The 16,461-nt window shown below is 48.6% G+C and overlaps 1 protein-coding gene across 1 annotated transcript; it reads left to right on the top strand.

The window, feature by feature from the left end:
• Window positions 1-886: 886 nt before the first annotated feature.
• pgfb (placental growth factor b) lies at window positions 887-15,731 on the top strand. The gene is made up of 7 exons (XM_084681449.1): window positions 887-1,473; window positions 12,206-12,242; window positions 13,539-13,735; window positions 13,851-13,930; window positions 14,063-14,092; window positions 14,250-14,312; window positions 14,689-15,731. The coding sequence occupies exons 1-7, from the start codon at window positions 1,411-1,413 to the stop codon at window positions 14,708-14,710; spliced, it is 492 nt and encodes a 163-aa protein (XP_084537575.1). The 5' UTR covers window positions 887-1,410; the 3' UTR covers window positions 14,711-15,731.
• Window positions 15,732-16,461: the final 730 nt, after the last annotated feature.

A 16,461-nucleotide genomic window follows, 5' to 3' on the forward strand; every position in this document is an offset into this window, starting at 1 on the left:
GGGGGTTGCTGTGTCTCCTCAAAGTGTGGGAGGTGTTTACAAACACCATGATCCTAAGTGTGGTCTACACCACAGAGGGCCGTCATTCAGCCCTGCAGGAGGAATTTGAGGAAGGCTCCGAGGATCCCTTGCATTCCTGTGCTACTGCAAACAGGGCAGTCCTATACAGAAGATTAACTCTGTGTGTCAACAATCATGGAATCTCCCTCTCTCCATCTTGTTCTCTCCTCAGACCTAACTAAATACAAAAGTCCCCGTTCCTCCTTAAAAAGACAAAAAGGAAAATCTCCATGTCTCCTGGACGCTCATTCATGGCAAATGGGTATTATATGTTCCCACTGTTCGGAGAAGCATAAATGTTGACCTTGCTCAGCTAGCTCCCACAGTACATCCTGAGTGCTGAACAAGACACGTCTCTCAGCTAGTGACTGTCAGTCCTCACTGACAAGGACAAAAAAAAATGTCCTGACCATTTTTGTGCCCAGAAGGGGGAACTGAAATTGGTTCAAATTACAGCATTCAAAGTCCTGCTCTAGGTGGTCCATCTGTTTTGGGGGTTATAGTTGATAGGTGGATTTATCAACGTCACACACAGAAGGCTACCTCTTGGTTGTAAACACACTGCAAACATCGGCAAGATGCATAATTCACGATGAGTGTGGATCTTCAGATAAATGTTCATGAAAAAGTCGGGTAGCAGAAAGAAAGAAAAAACAAACCGCCAAGTCTGAAGATCGTCTCCATGGAGGTAGAGTAAACAGTGTTGAGAGGACAGCGATGGAGAGAATCTGAGGGAGGGAGGTTGGAGGGGAGGAGATTAAATGGGCAACATGTTGAGGGGTAGTGAGAGGCAATTAGTGGCTAGTATGTCACTTTACCGAGGAGAGGCACAGAGGAGGACTGGGAGTGGAGTCCAACTTTCGAATTGTGACAGCTGCTTACGGTGTACTTTTCGGGAATATTTGACGTGTTACCTTTTCAGAAATATGTATTTTATCAATAGGTTTAGACGCTGTGTCTTAGTTTCTGCGTGAAATAGTTTGGATTTATTGGAGTTTGGGCTTAAACGGCAGCCTTTCTGTTACCCTTTGATCAAGCGACCGCTGTGGACATTTTTTAATCAGAACCGTTTTTATCCTTGATAGGCCTTATGTTGCCCTGAAAGCCGTATTCATTACCAGCTTGCTTCATCAGGTTACACTTGACCAGAGGCATACGTGACGATGCGCTCGCCTCACCCTTACTGAAAGAAGAAGAAAGCGAGAGTGACAACGTTGCAATTTCTCGGGAAATCTAAAGTTGACTCGAGTTGGAGGATCATTATCATTATATTTCCACTGAATCTCTGGACTGGTGGATTTTTCTTGCATTGCTAAATCACACACCTGGTCGTCTGACAGGCACCGCAAAATGAAACTTTCGTATGTCATCCAGATTGCGGTGGTGCTTCAACTTCAGTTTTCACCTGCACAGGTAGAACGTCTTATTTCAGTGGGCTTCTCTAAATTCAAATGTATGTACAGACAAGAGTTATATTCAATAACCCTCCTATGACGACCAGGCATAAGTGCCAGGCATACACTATTTATATTTGATTGTTAGATATATTTAGATATTAGCGTACATTACTTGTTAAATAGTAATAATGTATATTTTAACCTCCATTATTCTCCTGTCTTTCATGTATATTATGAGCAGTGATATTTTGAAGGGATATTCATATTTATAAAAATGTTTTATCGCCAAGCAGTGCTTAGTATGTCCTAACATTACCTTTTTGGAATCGGACCCATTCTGAAAACCGTTGAGTCATGAGTGGAACGTGACAAATGCAATCGCTGTGCCTCTAGATCAGATCATGTACAGACCGGCTTCTCATCTCCCTCATGCATTCGTTGGAATAATGACTATACCACAGTCGATTTCATAAACCTATCTCTGATCTCTCTCTCCAAAGCCCATTTCCAGATTGTTAGGCGAGGTCACAGACTAATATTTCAGCAAACTGAGGTGCTTGGGGTGCTTGGCAGTGTGACAGACTAACTTGGCAGAGGGTTTAAGAAACTAGTATTTCCCTTCTCTCTACACTTTTCACCATAACTGCAACAAAAATAATTCTTAACTCTTCAATAGTGATGATAAGGACAATGATACCAAGGATGATAACGTTCGACTTGATAACTAAAATAATGATGATGATGATAACAAGAAGATGGTGTGTGTGTGTGTGATTGAACTTTGATCATGTGTAATAGTAGTAACCAACTCAGCAGTCATATCAGTGTCAGCTGGAACAGATCGGGACAAAGCAGCACTGTACTCGGTGTCTTGGCAGTGCCCGTATCAGTCTTACATCCAAAAAAAACCCAGCAGAGCCGGCAGTGCCCGTGTCCTCAAACTGCAGCGAGTGCTCGTTTACCGGCTTGTGCCATCCGGCAGCAAGACGAGGGGATGTGCTACCCGGGCATTGGCAGAGCACCTGCTGTCGAATCAGAGCCAGGGTGCCCATTCAGCCTCTCCTGCTCCCCTGACGTGGGCCAGGGCCGGCCCAACACTGCCGCTGTGTCTGCAGCGAAGAGCTCTCATGTAAAATGCAGAGCAGGTCTTCTCCCCGGCACTTTCACCTCCTTTGTCTCAGACATCATTGACTGACTCTGGTTGCTGGGATGAATGCCGGGTCAGAGGGCTGTGAATGGAGGGATTCAGGATGATCCGAGAGCTGGACGGAGACTCTGGGGTGAGCCTCGTCTCGTCTCTCCGGGTTTACAGCTCTGTGGTATCAGAGGAGGAGGCTGCGAAGGTGAACCACCAGCTACATTTAGGGTGAAAGAGAGTAGAGAGAGAGAGCGCAAGAGAGAGAAAGAGAGAGAAAGAGAGAGAGAGCGCAAGAGAGAGAGACCGAACGGGAGAAGGAAAGAGAGCGAGAGAGTGAAAATGAGGGATGAAGGAGATGGAGTGTGAGGGAGTGGGGAAGTTAGAAGGCTGCCACATCTATACTAATCCTCATAATCAGCTCATGGCCTGCTTAGTCAAAACACCAGTGAGAAAATCCTGCACTCATGACATGTACAGCATCTGGTTCAGCTGCTCTGAGCAGTGTGGAGGCTGATGTGAAATGTAACCTGTAGGAATCTGGGATTCTACAGAGTCTGCGACCAAGGGTCGAACTCCGGTATGGGACACATACGCCTCTCACACACTCCTGTTCGACGTGTGTCCTACATATTTGTTCAGGTCCGTTCCATCAAAGACGGATAGTAAACAAGGTGTTTTTACTTTCTCAGGAGGTCCAAAATGTCCCTCAGACATGAAGTCACATTTTCCCTGAATTTTCACACAGAAGCCAGAGGACTCCCTTTGTTGTTGTACCTCGGCCCTCACGCTGCCTGATAGCTTCAGCACATGCACGGCATTCCAGAGGAACTCCCTGATTTAGCTTTGAAGATCCCCCTCTAATAAACGTACTAGCACCTGAGGCGAGAGGGTTAAAACTGTCAGTTGAAGACCGTACAGGCCAAAGACCCCGTAGTTTATATAGACACTGTCATCCACACTGTCGTCCACTTACATCCTCATCCTGTGTCGTCCATCAGTCGGTCGTTCTTGGAATGGGCCCGGGCTGTAAAGCATCAACCCTCTCTGGCCCACACTAAACCATTCTTCAGCCTGGCTAACCAAAATGGAAAAGCAAACATTTGCCATGTGGTTTTGGGAAGACCATTTATAAACGTCTCTCTCCAGACAAGAGTGTCTCCTCACCCTAAAATAAGTTGCTCTAATTGATGATGGTTTCTTGTCAGTGTCAAGACAGCAGTTGTTGACACAGCCTGTTTGTGGTTCTTTGTTTATTGTGTCCAGGATTGAGCTCTGGCTTGTTCCATCAGGAACGGGCTGAACTGCAGAGGCCACGTGCGTCTCAGGTATTGATTAGGACACCTGTTTACACATGGGCTGGTGGCGGTAATTGTTTAATTGTGCATGTATACATGGGTGGGCCTGTGTGTGTGTGTGTGTGTGTGTGTGTATGTCTGTCTGTGTGTATGTGTGTGTGTTTGCGTGTGTGTGTGTGTGTATACTGTATGTGGGCCAGCACACCACACATGATTCCCTGATTCACTAGAAAACGTCCCCTTGCTCCCTGTTATTTTGGCGGAGGGGTGGGAAGCATCTGGTGGCCTGCCACACTGTCCTGTGGTCTCTCTGTCCCCAGACCAGTCACCCCGCAGACCCTCCACACTGTCCTGTGATCTCTCTGACCCCAGACCAGTCACCCCGCAGACCCTCCACACTGTCCTGTGATCTCTCTGTCCCCAGACCAGTCACCCCGCAGACCCTCCACACTGTCCTGTGATCTCTCTGTCCCCAGACTAGCACCCCGCAGACCCTCCACACTGTCCTGTGATCTCTCTGTCCCCAGACCAGTCACCCCGCAGACCCTCCACACTGTCCTGTGATCTCTCTGTCCCCAGACCAGTCACCCCGCAGACCCTCCACACTGTCCCGTGATCTCTCTGTCCCCAGACCAGTCACCCCGCAGACCCTCCACACTGTCCTGTGATCTCTCTGTCCCCAGACCAGTCACCCCGCAGACCCTCCACACTGTCCTGTGATCTCTCTGTCCCCAGACCAGTCACCCCGCAGACCCTCCACACTGTCCTGTGATCTCTCTGTCCCCAGACTAGCACCCCGCAGACCCTCCACACTGTCCTGTGATCTCTCTGTCCCCAGACCAGTCACCCCGCAGACCCTCCACACTGTCCTGTGATCTCTCTGTCCCCAGACCAGTCACCCCGCAGACCCTCCACACTGTCCTGTGATCTCTCTGTCCCCAGACCAGTCACCCCGCAGACCCTCCACACTGTCCCGTGATCTCTCTGTCCCCAGACCAGTCACCCCGCAGACCCTCCACATCCAGGCCCGTGATCTCTCTGTCCCCAGACCAGTCACCCCGCAGACCCTCCACATCCAGGCCCGTGATCTCTCTGTCCCCAGACTAGTCACCCCGCAGACCCTCCACATCCAGGCCCGTGATCTCTCTGTCCCCAGACCAGTCACCCCGCAGACCCTCCACATCCAGCCGCCTTGTTCCTCACATTCTGCGAGTCCCTCATTTTTCTCCTCGCTCATCCGGTTAAGGTTTATTATTAGCCTTTCCTGCCATGGGCACAGAGGTGTTGGTGGCACTGACACGGAGTGTGTGTGTGTGCGCGTGTGTGTGTGTGCGTCAGCACTAACATCCTGTCCTCTCACAGTCAAAGCTGTGCCAATCGCCCTGCTTTGAGGCCCATTCACCACGTCCAATACATGTTAGCCAAACATGTACAGCAAACAGGTAGCCTGGTCTACCAGTCTGCACAGGATTCAGGTTTATTTCTGCCTCCAATCCAAGCATACAGCTTGTTAACCAGACAGACCAGTGAGTCAGCAGGTCTAAGAACTGAACGATCTGACTCAGTGAAGGCTCTGTGGTAGAGTTGACCACACCATTGTGCATGTAATTACAGTTCTTACTGTACAGAAGATGGCAAGACTCTTTGGCTGGCCTCTACCAGCCAAAGAGTCTTTCGGCAGGATGGTTCCGGCTGGATGTGTCTTCACTTCCTGAGTTGAGCTTTGCAGGAATTGGGTGGTTCCCTTCTCTTCTCCTTCTCAACGTTTTGAAGGTGACTCAGGTTTTTCTCGCCCCTGTGCGGAGAGAGAGAGGACGGCCTGGCCTCCAGTCATGTGACTCCCACGTCATGTGACTTTCCTTGACATCGACGCTGTGAATAAAAGTGACAGTATCCGAGCCTGACAACCACACACAGCTGATGTAGAGGACGGGGGGGAAGACAAACACTTATGTTTAACACATTTTTAGGGAAGCCGGTAAAGCCAGTCCAACGAACAGAAATCGTCTCCAGCCGACACTGAGAAAGACATCACCGTGGCTACGGGGCTTGGTCTGGTTCCCATGGTGATCCACTCCTCTCAAACCACAGCTCTCTACTCAGAATTCAGCGAGTGGTTAGTGTTTTTAGATATGAGATCTAATTGAAGGTCGACCATTGACCTGCTGCCCCCCCCCTCCCCCTCCTCCTGCTGCCTCTTGCATTGCTGTTCCAGTGACACCCCCCCCCCCCCCCACACACACTTTACTCCTCTTTAGTTGTAATTCCCCGGCCCAGGGGAGAGGTGCAATCGCAGTCAGGAAATATGGATTTTTACTTCCTCTTTCCTTCAGGGGGAGGGGGAGGAGGGGTGCTCGGGGCAACCATCCTCTCTCCTGACTTTAATCTCCCATCTGGCTGTAATTTACTGTGGTTTACACAGGGAGTACAGCATTTACTGTAATAGGGACCACAATTACCGCCAGTCAGCCTTATCTGAAGACCTGTGTGTGTGTGTGTGTGTGTGTGTGTGTGTATGTGTGTGTGTGTGTCTGACTTCACATGTGCGCCTATACCCGCATTATGATGTATATGGCGGAAATAAGCTTGGTCTAAAATGTTGTTTCCGATCTGATAGACATCTATCTACCTTTTCTATCATTTCACTCGCAGGTTATTCTCAATGAAGATATTTAATTAAAAACTGTTTCAGCTTCCTGAGCTGTGTTTTCCCAGACAGTAATCCTGATACATCACAAGCCATTAGCAGAGCATACAGTAGGGTGTAAGGTTACTCTTTAAGTGGATGCTGATGTTCCTATAACAGACAGTTAGACAGCTGCTTTCCTCTGCTCGCAGTTTTCCACCAGCCCCAAAGCCTCTGCTTTCTGGATCAACTTTAAAAAGTACAATATTCTGAACATATCGTACTTAAATATTGAGACGTTGTGGGTCCAGTGTTGTGTCTGTTGGACGCGTGTGTGTGTGTGTGTTTGTGTGTGTTGAGGCGCTGTGCTCGCGAGCTGTGACCTGACCACCCCAGTGCTCCAGCTGGACACTGTCAAACCCATGGTGTGCCCTGGAGAGTTGTTCCCCTCTGATGTACACAAACCAGCTCCGCCCTCTCTGGGTGTCGCCCTGGTGACTCGTAACCATGGGAAAAGAAGCCTGCTCATTAATAAGGATCTGGGTGAGACTGAATCTGATTGACCTTGAATGAAACATCATCTTGTTCATGAAAGTGTTATGGCAGTGGTCTGCCTGGTTCTCCAGGTGATTCTCTGACATAGTTCCCTGTGATGTACTCATCTATTGCCCGGTGGAGGGAGTGGAGGGAGTGGGGGGGGTGTGGGGGGTGTGGAGGGAGTGGACGGTGCGGGGGGGTGTGGGGGGTGAGGAGGGTGCCGGGGGTGAGGAGGGTGTGGAGGGGTGTGGAGGGGTGTGGAGGGTGCGGGGGGGTGTGGGGGGTGAGGAGGGTGCCGGGGGTGAGGAGGGTGTGGAGGGGTGTGGAGGGTGTGGAGGGGTGTGGAGGGGTGTGGAGGGTGCGGGGGGGTGTGGGGGGTGAGGAGGGTGCCGGGGGTGAGGAGGGTGTGGAGGGGTGTAGAGGGTGTGGAGGGTGAGGAGGGTGAGGAGGGTGTGGAGGGTGAGGAGGGTGCAGAGGGTGAGGAGGGTGAGGAGGGTGTGGAGGGTGAGGAGGGTGAGGAGGGTGTGGAGGGTGAGGATGGTGTTGAGGGTGTGGAGGGTGAGGAGGGTGAGGAGGGTGCGGAGGGTGCGGAGGGTGTGCTCCACTAGACTGTGTCCTCGGCTTGGGGTTTGATGGAGGCCAGTTTCTTCCCAGCCCCCAAACTAACCTTGTTACTCACTGACCTGCAACACATCTAGGGCCTGTCAACTCACAGTCACGTGACTCGTGTCAGGGCCCAGTTTGATTGGTGCCTGGATCATTACCATCTTTGTTTTTCTCTCTGACTTCCTTCACTCTGAGGGGAAAAACTCACAGAGAGAGAGCTGGAAATCAAAATATCACGCCTTCCATCTTGTGTGATCTTTGTCTTCAATTGTCTCTGTGGTGGATGTTGGAGAGAGATCTCTGTGCTGGATGTTGGAGAGAGATATCTGGGCTGGATGTTGGACAGAGATCTCTGGGCTGGTTTTAAGTGCAGAGTCTGTTGGATATCAAACTGACGTTTCCTCCTCAATAGTTCTCCCTTATCTATTGTGCGCTGAAATTGTTTGAAATTGGATGTGAAGTGTGTTTTATACAATATAGCATGCTTCCTTTCTTGTTCCAAAATCATTCCATGGTTCAACTTAAGATGAGACACACTGACTAAATACAGTATCCTGGTCTTTTTAAACAACGCTCCGATGCTGATATGCCTTTGATGTGCTTTATCCTTTGAAGTTGTTTGATTCGATCACCAGGGGTTTATAATACGTTTCTCCAGACTATTATTACAGAATTCCAGAGTCATGCCTGTGTGTCAGCGTTAACGTTGATGTCTGGGAGACACCAGGTCACTGAGGTGGGTGAGGAGAGAACTTCAGCCTCCCTGGTTCTCCCTAGCATCACTCACATCATATCCAAGAAATCCTCAAACCACACATTTGTTTAGTCTCCATTTTGTTTTTATTTTGGCTATTTGACCTTCCTGCCCTGCCTCCCCCAGCTGGAGAGGTTGAAGATGATGCTCGTCATCTGTGCGTAGGGAGTGGGGAGGTTGCTGTGTAACTCTGGTGCCCCCAGGGGCCGGGGGGCTTGGGGCCAGGGGGCCGGGGGCCAGCATGGAGCGGTGTCCCCTGCTGTGGCCTCCTGGAGAGGAGGGAGGGAATTGTGCTTCCATCACTGGGTTTCTGCATTTCCAATCTGACTGAGCGTGGCCCACATGTTGAGCGTTGTCAGTCAGGTACTGGCTGCAGCTGTGTCATGTAGAGGAGCCGGGGATGGATGGCTTTATTTCCAGGCGTTCATGGTGTACAGATGTTTTCATCATGTACAGATGTTTTCATGGTGTACAGATGTTTTCTTATTTACTCTTCTCTGGGTCTCCCCATCCCTTCTTCACCGTGGATGGCTACTGTCAGTACCCCTCAGCGGAACGGCCTTGAGACACTGATGAGAGCACCCCACAAACCTCAATAAAAAAATGCAGGCTAGTCATGGAGGCTAGTTGTAGTGGCCAGGCCTGAAAGCTAGGTGTGGAGGCTAGGTTTGGAGGCTGGGTTTAGAGGCTAGTTGTGGAGGCCCGTGACCTGGGGGAGCAGCAACCCTGTTCCACCTTCAGCACGTTAATCAGTCTCAAAGAAGCTCCTCCCCACGACCCACCTCTCCTCCACCACCTCCCCCAGACCCATCTCTCCTCCTCCACCTCCCCCAGCTGCCCTGCCACCTCTCCTCACAGCCCAGTTCACCTGCCACCTCCCAAGCAGCCTTATCCAACCATGACTCCCTTTAGGAACTGTACTCCGATGTCCCTGTGATGCGTCAGCCTCCAGATGGGATGTGATGAAGATAAAACACGATTAATGTTGAGGTGCAGTTTTCTGTCCTGACCCGCCCTTCACAGAGTGGGGCCGTGGCCAAGCATCCAACGTTACTGAAAGAGATGCTTATTTCCTTGTTTAGTTTTATTGACTCAGTTGGGATCTCTCTTTCCCATATTTTCCTAAATGAGGTCACGTGTTCAAATATGCATCACAAATGTTTAAAGAAGACAGAGGGCCCTACGTGAGGAATCACACGCAGCCTCGCAAATCTGCCAACTTCAGAAGACAGCTTGCTCCCCCGCACATGGCCACGAGAGGTGCCAAGAAAGCCTGCCTCGTCACGTCGAGACTTATCCGCGATAAATACACACCAAATCCTCTCCGGCCCACCACACACCAAAAGGCATCTCAGACCGACGCCAAAAATCCCTTGTGATCTCCTGTGAGAGAGCCTCCCTATTACCTCATGAAAACTCAAGGAAAAGATCATGTGCCAATTAACACTGGAACAGGGATTCCTTCTATGGTCTGGGCGGTTTGGAGAGTGGATATAAAGAGGTGAATTTATGGTTCACGTGGTGGGAAAAGACTGTGGCCTGAGCTTCCCCCCTCCAGTCCATGTGTCGGGTTAGCTGGAGAGAACCCTGTCCTGGGATGCCCTGTCCTGGGGTGCCCTGTCCTGGGGTGCCCTTGCAGGGGCGTTTCTAGGGGTGGGGCAGTGCCCTTGTGACAACAAACTTGGACCCCCCTGTACGCCCCACTAAATGAAGAGTCTGAATGATTACAAACCTTGTTAATGCCTGGTGAGGTAGCAGTTCTGTAGATGCTGCAGTTACAGCCACCACTGAACAACGTGTTCAAATAGAGGCCAACTGTGGCCCAGGTGTGTGATAAGGGCCCTGGCAGGCAGGGATGCCCAGGAAAGTCAGGGATTCCAGGAAATAGTGTGGGGATGGTCCAGGCTGAGTTGACAGTGGACTGGAGGGTTTGGGGTCTGTGAGAGAAGAGAGGTTCTGTTCTTTGGGCTGAGCAGAGACCACAACTTGCTTCAAGTCCCCGTACAGGCCGGATAAGGCTGCCATTAACACACACCCACACTGCTCTCTCTCTCACACAGGGCCGGCACGAGTACCTTCGCCGCCCTAGGCAAGATGTTTCAACAGCAACACCCCCCCCCCCCCCCCCCCCCGGGACCGCAAATTGGAGAGACGCCCCCCCACCCAGCCTCGGCGCCCTCTGCTGGTGGTGCGGGATGGTTAATTAATGGACACACTTCGGTATTTGTCGTCCCCCTCTTCATGGCGCCCTTGGCGACTGCCTAGTTCGCCTATAGCAAACGCCGGCCCTGCTCACCTCAGAGGCACTTGTGTGTGTGCGTGTGCAAGCTTTTGCTGTCTAAAGGACGGATATATCATCCTTACTAAAGCAGAACATTCTTCTTCATTCACTTTGTTTGGACAGATTTGGCTGACCGTAGCACTGCCCATGACAGCAGCTGTCCTCATCCTCAAACTAAACATGGACCATGACAGGAAGGAAGGCATTTCAGGCATGATTTGTGTCAGAAGCAGCCCTCCATTACACCAGACATGCCGTTGCCTTTCTGTCATATAATACTATAATTGTTGGGCAGGTCCTCACTGTTCCCCTACAGTCAGCTCGCTGGGCCTGGGAGCTAGTCAGCTTCACAGGGACCTCGCTAACCGGGGACTTCGCTAACAGGGAATGATATACATAGAGAGACCTAGCTATTGGCGAGTTTACACTACACAACTTTAATCCCGATTTTCGCTCACAGTTTGGTGGAGATCGCTAAGAAAAGCCCGAAATCGTAGGCAAATTAGAGCTCGGTATGAACTAACAAATACACAATCGCCGATAAATGATAGCCAGATAGCCTATCTAGAATGTTAATTACCTAGACATCGAGGGGAATGTCCCTGTACTTACTGTAAGTCGATCTGGATAAGAGCGTCTGCTAAATGACTAAATGTAGACCAGTCTGCGATTCCAAATCTCACTCACGCGTGAGCGTGCAACATTTATTTTGAGTACAGGCGGGATCGTCGTGGATTTGCCAACATTGAATTTTTTTAAAAAGTTTTGTTCACCCTTGTCGCCGGTTCGTCGTGTAAATTGAAAACCCAACGACTTCCATCATGGCAAGACAGACGGTTGTGTAATATAAACGGTACTACGATCCAAAGTCTTTGAAAGTATTGTAGTGTGTGGGAGGCATAACAGGGGGCTAGCTAACAGTGGAGCTAGCGTAAGAGAGAGTGAGGTACACAGCCTATCACAGTTGTTGGTGATCCATTACTAAGAGCCATTCAACGCCGGGGTGGACGTCAGACTGCTAGCAGGGAGTTCAGAGGGAGGATAGTCAGACGGAGATTTGTCTTCCCGAGTGCACGTGACGAGTCTCCTGAAGTTTCGTGTTGTTCTAGCGGAATGAGAACGCACTCTGTTTATCATGGGGAGATGGGAAAAATCTAGACAGTGGAGGAAACCACCAATGGGAAAATAAATAGAAGGCCGAATCTTACACCACAGGAAGCAGGTTCTGAACTTAAACAGTTTGGCATATTGAGAAATGTGATATATTAAAAACTGTGGTTCTGGTTCTTGTCAAAAGGACTTCTCTACAGAAAAGGAAAACGGTTCAAACAACACTCTCCTTGTGATTCACGTGTTTTACCACAAGAGAGCAGTGTTAAGCCACGAACATTTGATTTGTCAGTATTTGAACGTTAAATGATCCGAAAATGTTACAGTGAGATTGTTTTTTTACATAATTAAAAGTGTTCACAGTTATTTTCTAAACCCAAATCCTCTGATTTATTTTTCAGTGCTCTCACTTAACCACCACAAACAGCACAAGTGAAGGTAAGAATCATCCTTTGTGATTTTTCAACTCTGTCTTTCCCCCACATGCATGTTTCTGTGTGCAAACATGACTGTTTTTCTTCTGCCATGTTATTGGCTAACGGGGTGCCTTTCCTTCTTCCTGGGCTGTTGACCCCAGCGAGAGACCAGAAACAGCCTCTAGCGTACTCACTACGTCTGCTTAAGCTGATTTATCAGGGTGTTTTCCACACTTGTTGAAAGGTGTCGATGAATACTGCTTGCTTGTTTATTCCATGTAATGGTGAAGGTTGCTTGGGGTGAGTTGGGATTAACAGGGAGTTCCCAGGGTCAGGTTGGGGTATCCCTCGGCAGGGGTGATGGATGAGGTATAGGGGACGCCTCTCCCCCAGTAGGGGGTCGGGGTTGAGGCAACAGGACCCAGCTAGACAGGGTGCTGAGAGAGGAGCGTGGGGAGGCTGAAGAGCATGCTGATTGGCCGGGAGACCAGTATGACGCCATCAGTTCCCACCCCACCCTTATGCCTGCTCTGTAAACAGCTGTTGGGATGGGGGTGAGGTGACCTTGGGTCAGTCTGGTCCCATTGGTACCTTCATCAAGCCCCAGCCTCAGCCCCAGCCTCAGCCCCAGCCTCAGGCCCAGCCTCAGGCCCAGCCTCAGCCCCAGCCTCAGCCCCAGCCTCAGCCCCAGCCTCAGGCCCAGCCTCAGCCCCGGCCTGTCTCAACTCCAGCCCCAGCCTGAACCTTAGCCCCAATCCCAGACCGGATCTCAGCCCCAATTCCAGCCCCAGCCTCAGACCCAGCCTCAATCCTAGCCACAACCCTGGCCCTAATCCCACCCTTAATTCTAGTCCCAGCCCCAGCCATGTTCCTGGTCATGGTCATGACAGCTTGTTTTCTGTTCCCACTGTGTCTGTTCGAGGACAGCCTGTCCTGTTTCCCCCTCTCCAGATGTTATCAGGTCACGTTCACACAATTCTCCTTCAGTTACACAAATAAAGATCCCTGTAAGAACAAAAACAACCAGGCTAATGAGGCAAACAGTCATTGTGCAATTGTGCGTCCCTCCCACCTGAGTTGTTCCGTGACAGAATGCTAACCCCCTTCACGTGGCTAGCTACTCAGCTAAGGGTGCATCTCCCAAGATGCCCACTCTAATGCTGTAAAATACGCACTGCGATCTGGAACAAACAGGAGAGCAGTTGGAACTGGGCGGTGAACAGTGATGCACCTGCAGCACAGTGAGCCACGACCACCACTACTGCACCCCTCTAAACTGTTTATTGACAGCTTCCTCGACCTGTCTCCTCTCCCCCAGTGATAATGTTCCAGGAAGTGTGGGGGCGGAGCTTCTGTCGGACCATTGAAAAGCTGGTGGAGGTGGTTCTAGAGTACCCTGGGGAGGTGGAGCACATCTTCAGCCCTTCCTGCGTCCCCCTCGTTCGCTGCGCTGGTTGCTGTGGCGATGAGAACCTAGAGTGTCATCCTACACAGTCTTCCAATGTCACCATGCAGGTAAAGATGTGTTGCTGCAGTGACAGCTAGCTGGCAGGTCATCCGCATCAGATATGCATGGCACAGAATGAGGGTCAGCTCTGCTGTTATTAATAACTCTGGCCTGTATCCTCAGCTGTTGAAAATCAAGCCTGCCGAGCAGGGTCAAGAATATGTCGAGATGACATTTGTGAAGCACCTGACTTGTGAATGTAGGTAAGAGACAAAAAAAGCTGCACGTTTTGTTTTTCACAACTAATCTCTATGTCGTCTTCAACAATTAAAATGAATGTTTTTTTTTTGATGGTCTCCAAGATTTGATCTCACGTATGAATGTTTAATCCTCAGAATCAGGAAAGCAATGGGAAAAAGTGAAAGGTGAGCTATCAGCTAATTATTCTTCATTTAACTGAAATTATTTAAAACATTAAATACAACTGGCAACAGATGATTTAAAATGACAATCTGATGTCTGTAACTGATGTCTTTATTCAGAGAGAGAGAGATCTTTAATGGAAGTGAAATCTTTCTGCAGGAAAAGACAACGAGGAAGAGGGAGGAAGAGGAAGGAGAGACAGAGAGTGAAGGACTGTGACAGGTGACCAGCATTTTCATGTGTTACTGTCAATTGAGCAGGATTATTAGCATTCCTGGTAAAAATGTGGACAAATTGTCAGAATTTATTCACCTGGTGGCAATTTAGCTTAATGTCCCACTGAAAAAAATTGGCTAATCCAACCTTTTAACTGAAGCGAATGTAGTCTGAGAAAAATAATTTCTCGTCATCTGCCGCTTGAAATAATTTCTCTCATCAAGAAAAAAATATTCTCAACAAACCCACACTACTGAGTTTAATATTTTTACTAATCTTTGACCAGAGCTGCCAACAATTCCGGAGTTGACTGTTCTTTCGTTGCGAAATGAAACCTAAACCGATAACTTTTGTTTCTCTTTTTTCTTTGTTTCCCCTAAAGCTGCCAGCCGCCTCGGAGGTAACTGAAGCAGCAGCAGCCCTGCCTTGTCGCACCCGGCCCCCTATTTATGATCTGCCCAGTGCTATCAGCTTCAAGAGCCTTCTGAGTACATCTCCTGTTTGCCCGTCACTGCACCCAGAGACTCTCGCTGCTGGGCGTCAGGGCGACAGCTCCCGTGGTTACCGGGGGCACCTCCTGACTAAAGCAGCTGCTAGGTTAAACCCACCGTGACACATTTGACGCAAGTTAAATTACTCTTCTAGAGACCTGTGTAATGAAGGACCATGAGGACATGACATCATGCGATCCTTTCCAAGTACAAGTTCAAGTTGTTATGTGTTTTTGGCTATTTCTCTCTATTACCGTATTACATGATTATTATTATCATTGGCTAATGTTGTTTTTCATCACTGTGGTTGATTAAGCGGGTTTCTCCCTTTTGTAATGAATATTTATTTATGCTTTTTTTTTTTTTTTCATCAAATCAAAGTACATATTTCTATCTTGTTTTTGACTAAACTCGGAACAGGTTTCCGTTGCTTCATTACAACTTAAGGACCAAAAGAACTTCCTTGACCTCCATTTCAACAGTATCTCATCTTACTCAAGATCAGGGGGCGGTTCCGGGGGGGGGGGGGGGCAGTGCCCCCATGACAACAACCTTGTACCCCCCTTGTGTCCCCCTAAATGTAGAGTCTGAATAATGATAAACATGGTCTTGGCTGTTAATGCCTGCAATGCAGTGAAGAAAACTATACCGCAACTGCAATGTTTAATGTAACTGGCCCCTCTAACAGTACAACTGACCCCACCTTGCCCCCCCCCCCCCCGCCGCCCATGCGAAGGACAGTACTGAGGTCAGTATGAAACTTTATCTCTCTGGTTTAATTTGGCATTGGGACCATCCATGAAGTTTTGACCAGAGAGAACTGTGGTGGAAGGTATATTGTATTTGTGGTGAAACATTAATGTCAATTAAATGTTTGTGTGACAATGTTTTTAAATATCTGAAAGAAAATAAACTAATTTACAATCAATGCAAACCATGGTGTTGAGAAATGATCTGATATCTGCAGTATTTCTGAGACATTTGTGTTTTGTTAAATTCTAGAACAGCTAAACCAAAGAATAAATGATACTGCGACCCATAGCTTTCTAATGCAACTTTTATTTCTATTAAATTGCATCTTAATGTCTTTCTCTAAGAAACACTACTTTTCAGTTGGATAAAAATCCATATCATCCACTACTAATTATTTGAAGATGGCTCACTCTGTCCTGCCACTTTGATGGTTGTAGAGGTTTCTACCATCCCTACTTCTTACTCAGGAGGACGTTTTTTATGATGCATCTGTGATTTATGAACCATTACCGTTGGTTATGGGCCAACCAATGCAGAAATCATGAACTGACTAGAATTCTGTTGACCACGTGGGAGTTGCTGTTCCAGTGTTTTAGGATTAAGATGTTCAGTATCATCAGTTTGACTGTGAACAAAATTGCTCAGAGAAGGAAAAACATGGACTAACTCTAAACGAATTACAGTGCTGTATGTGATGTTGTAATCAATTATAATACAGACACGTTAAAACTTGTGTGTTTATTGTATATAGATTAAAATAACTGACAAAAAATAAAGAGATATATCATTGTATAATGGTGTGTGCTTGTGTGTGTGTTGTGTTTGAGTGAAAAAGAGAGAGAATCGGACTCAAATTATGTTAACAACGTTAAACAGTGTCGTGTGTTGTTCACCCTGTAGCGTTGAACATG

This window comes from Hypomesus nipponensis, chromosome 3, assembly GCF_054491055.1.
Source record: "Hypomesus nipponensis isolate SF chromosome 3, ASM5449105v1, whole genome shotgun sequence".
Lineage (NCBI taxonomy): Eukaryota > Metazoa > Chordata > Actinopteri > Osmeriformes > Osmeridae > Hypomesus > Hypomesus nipponensis.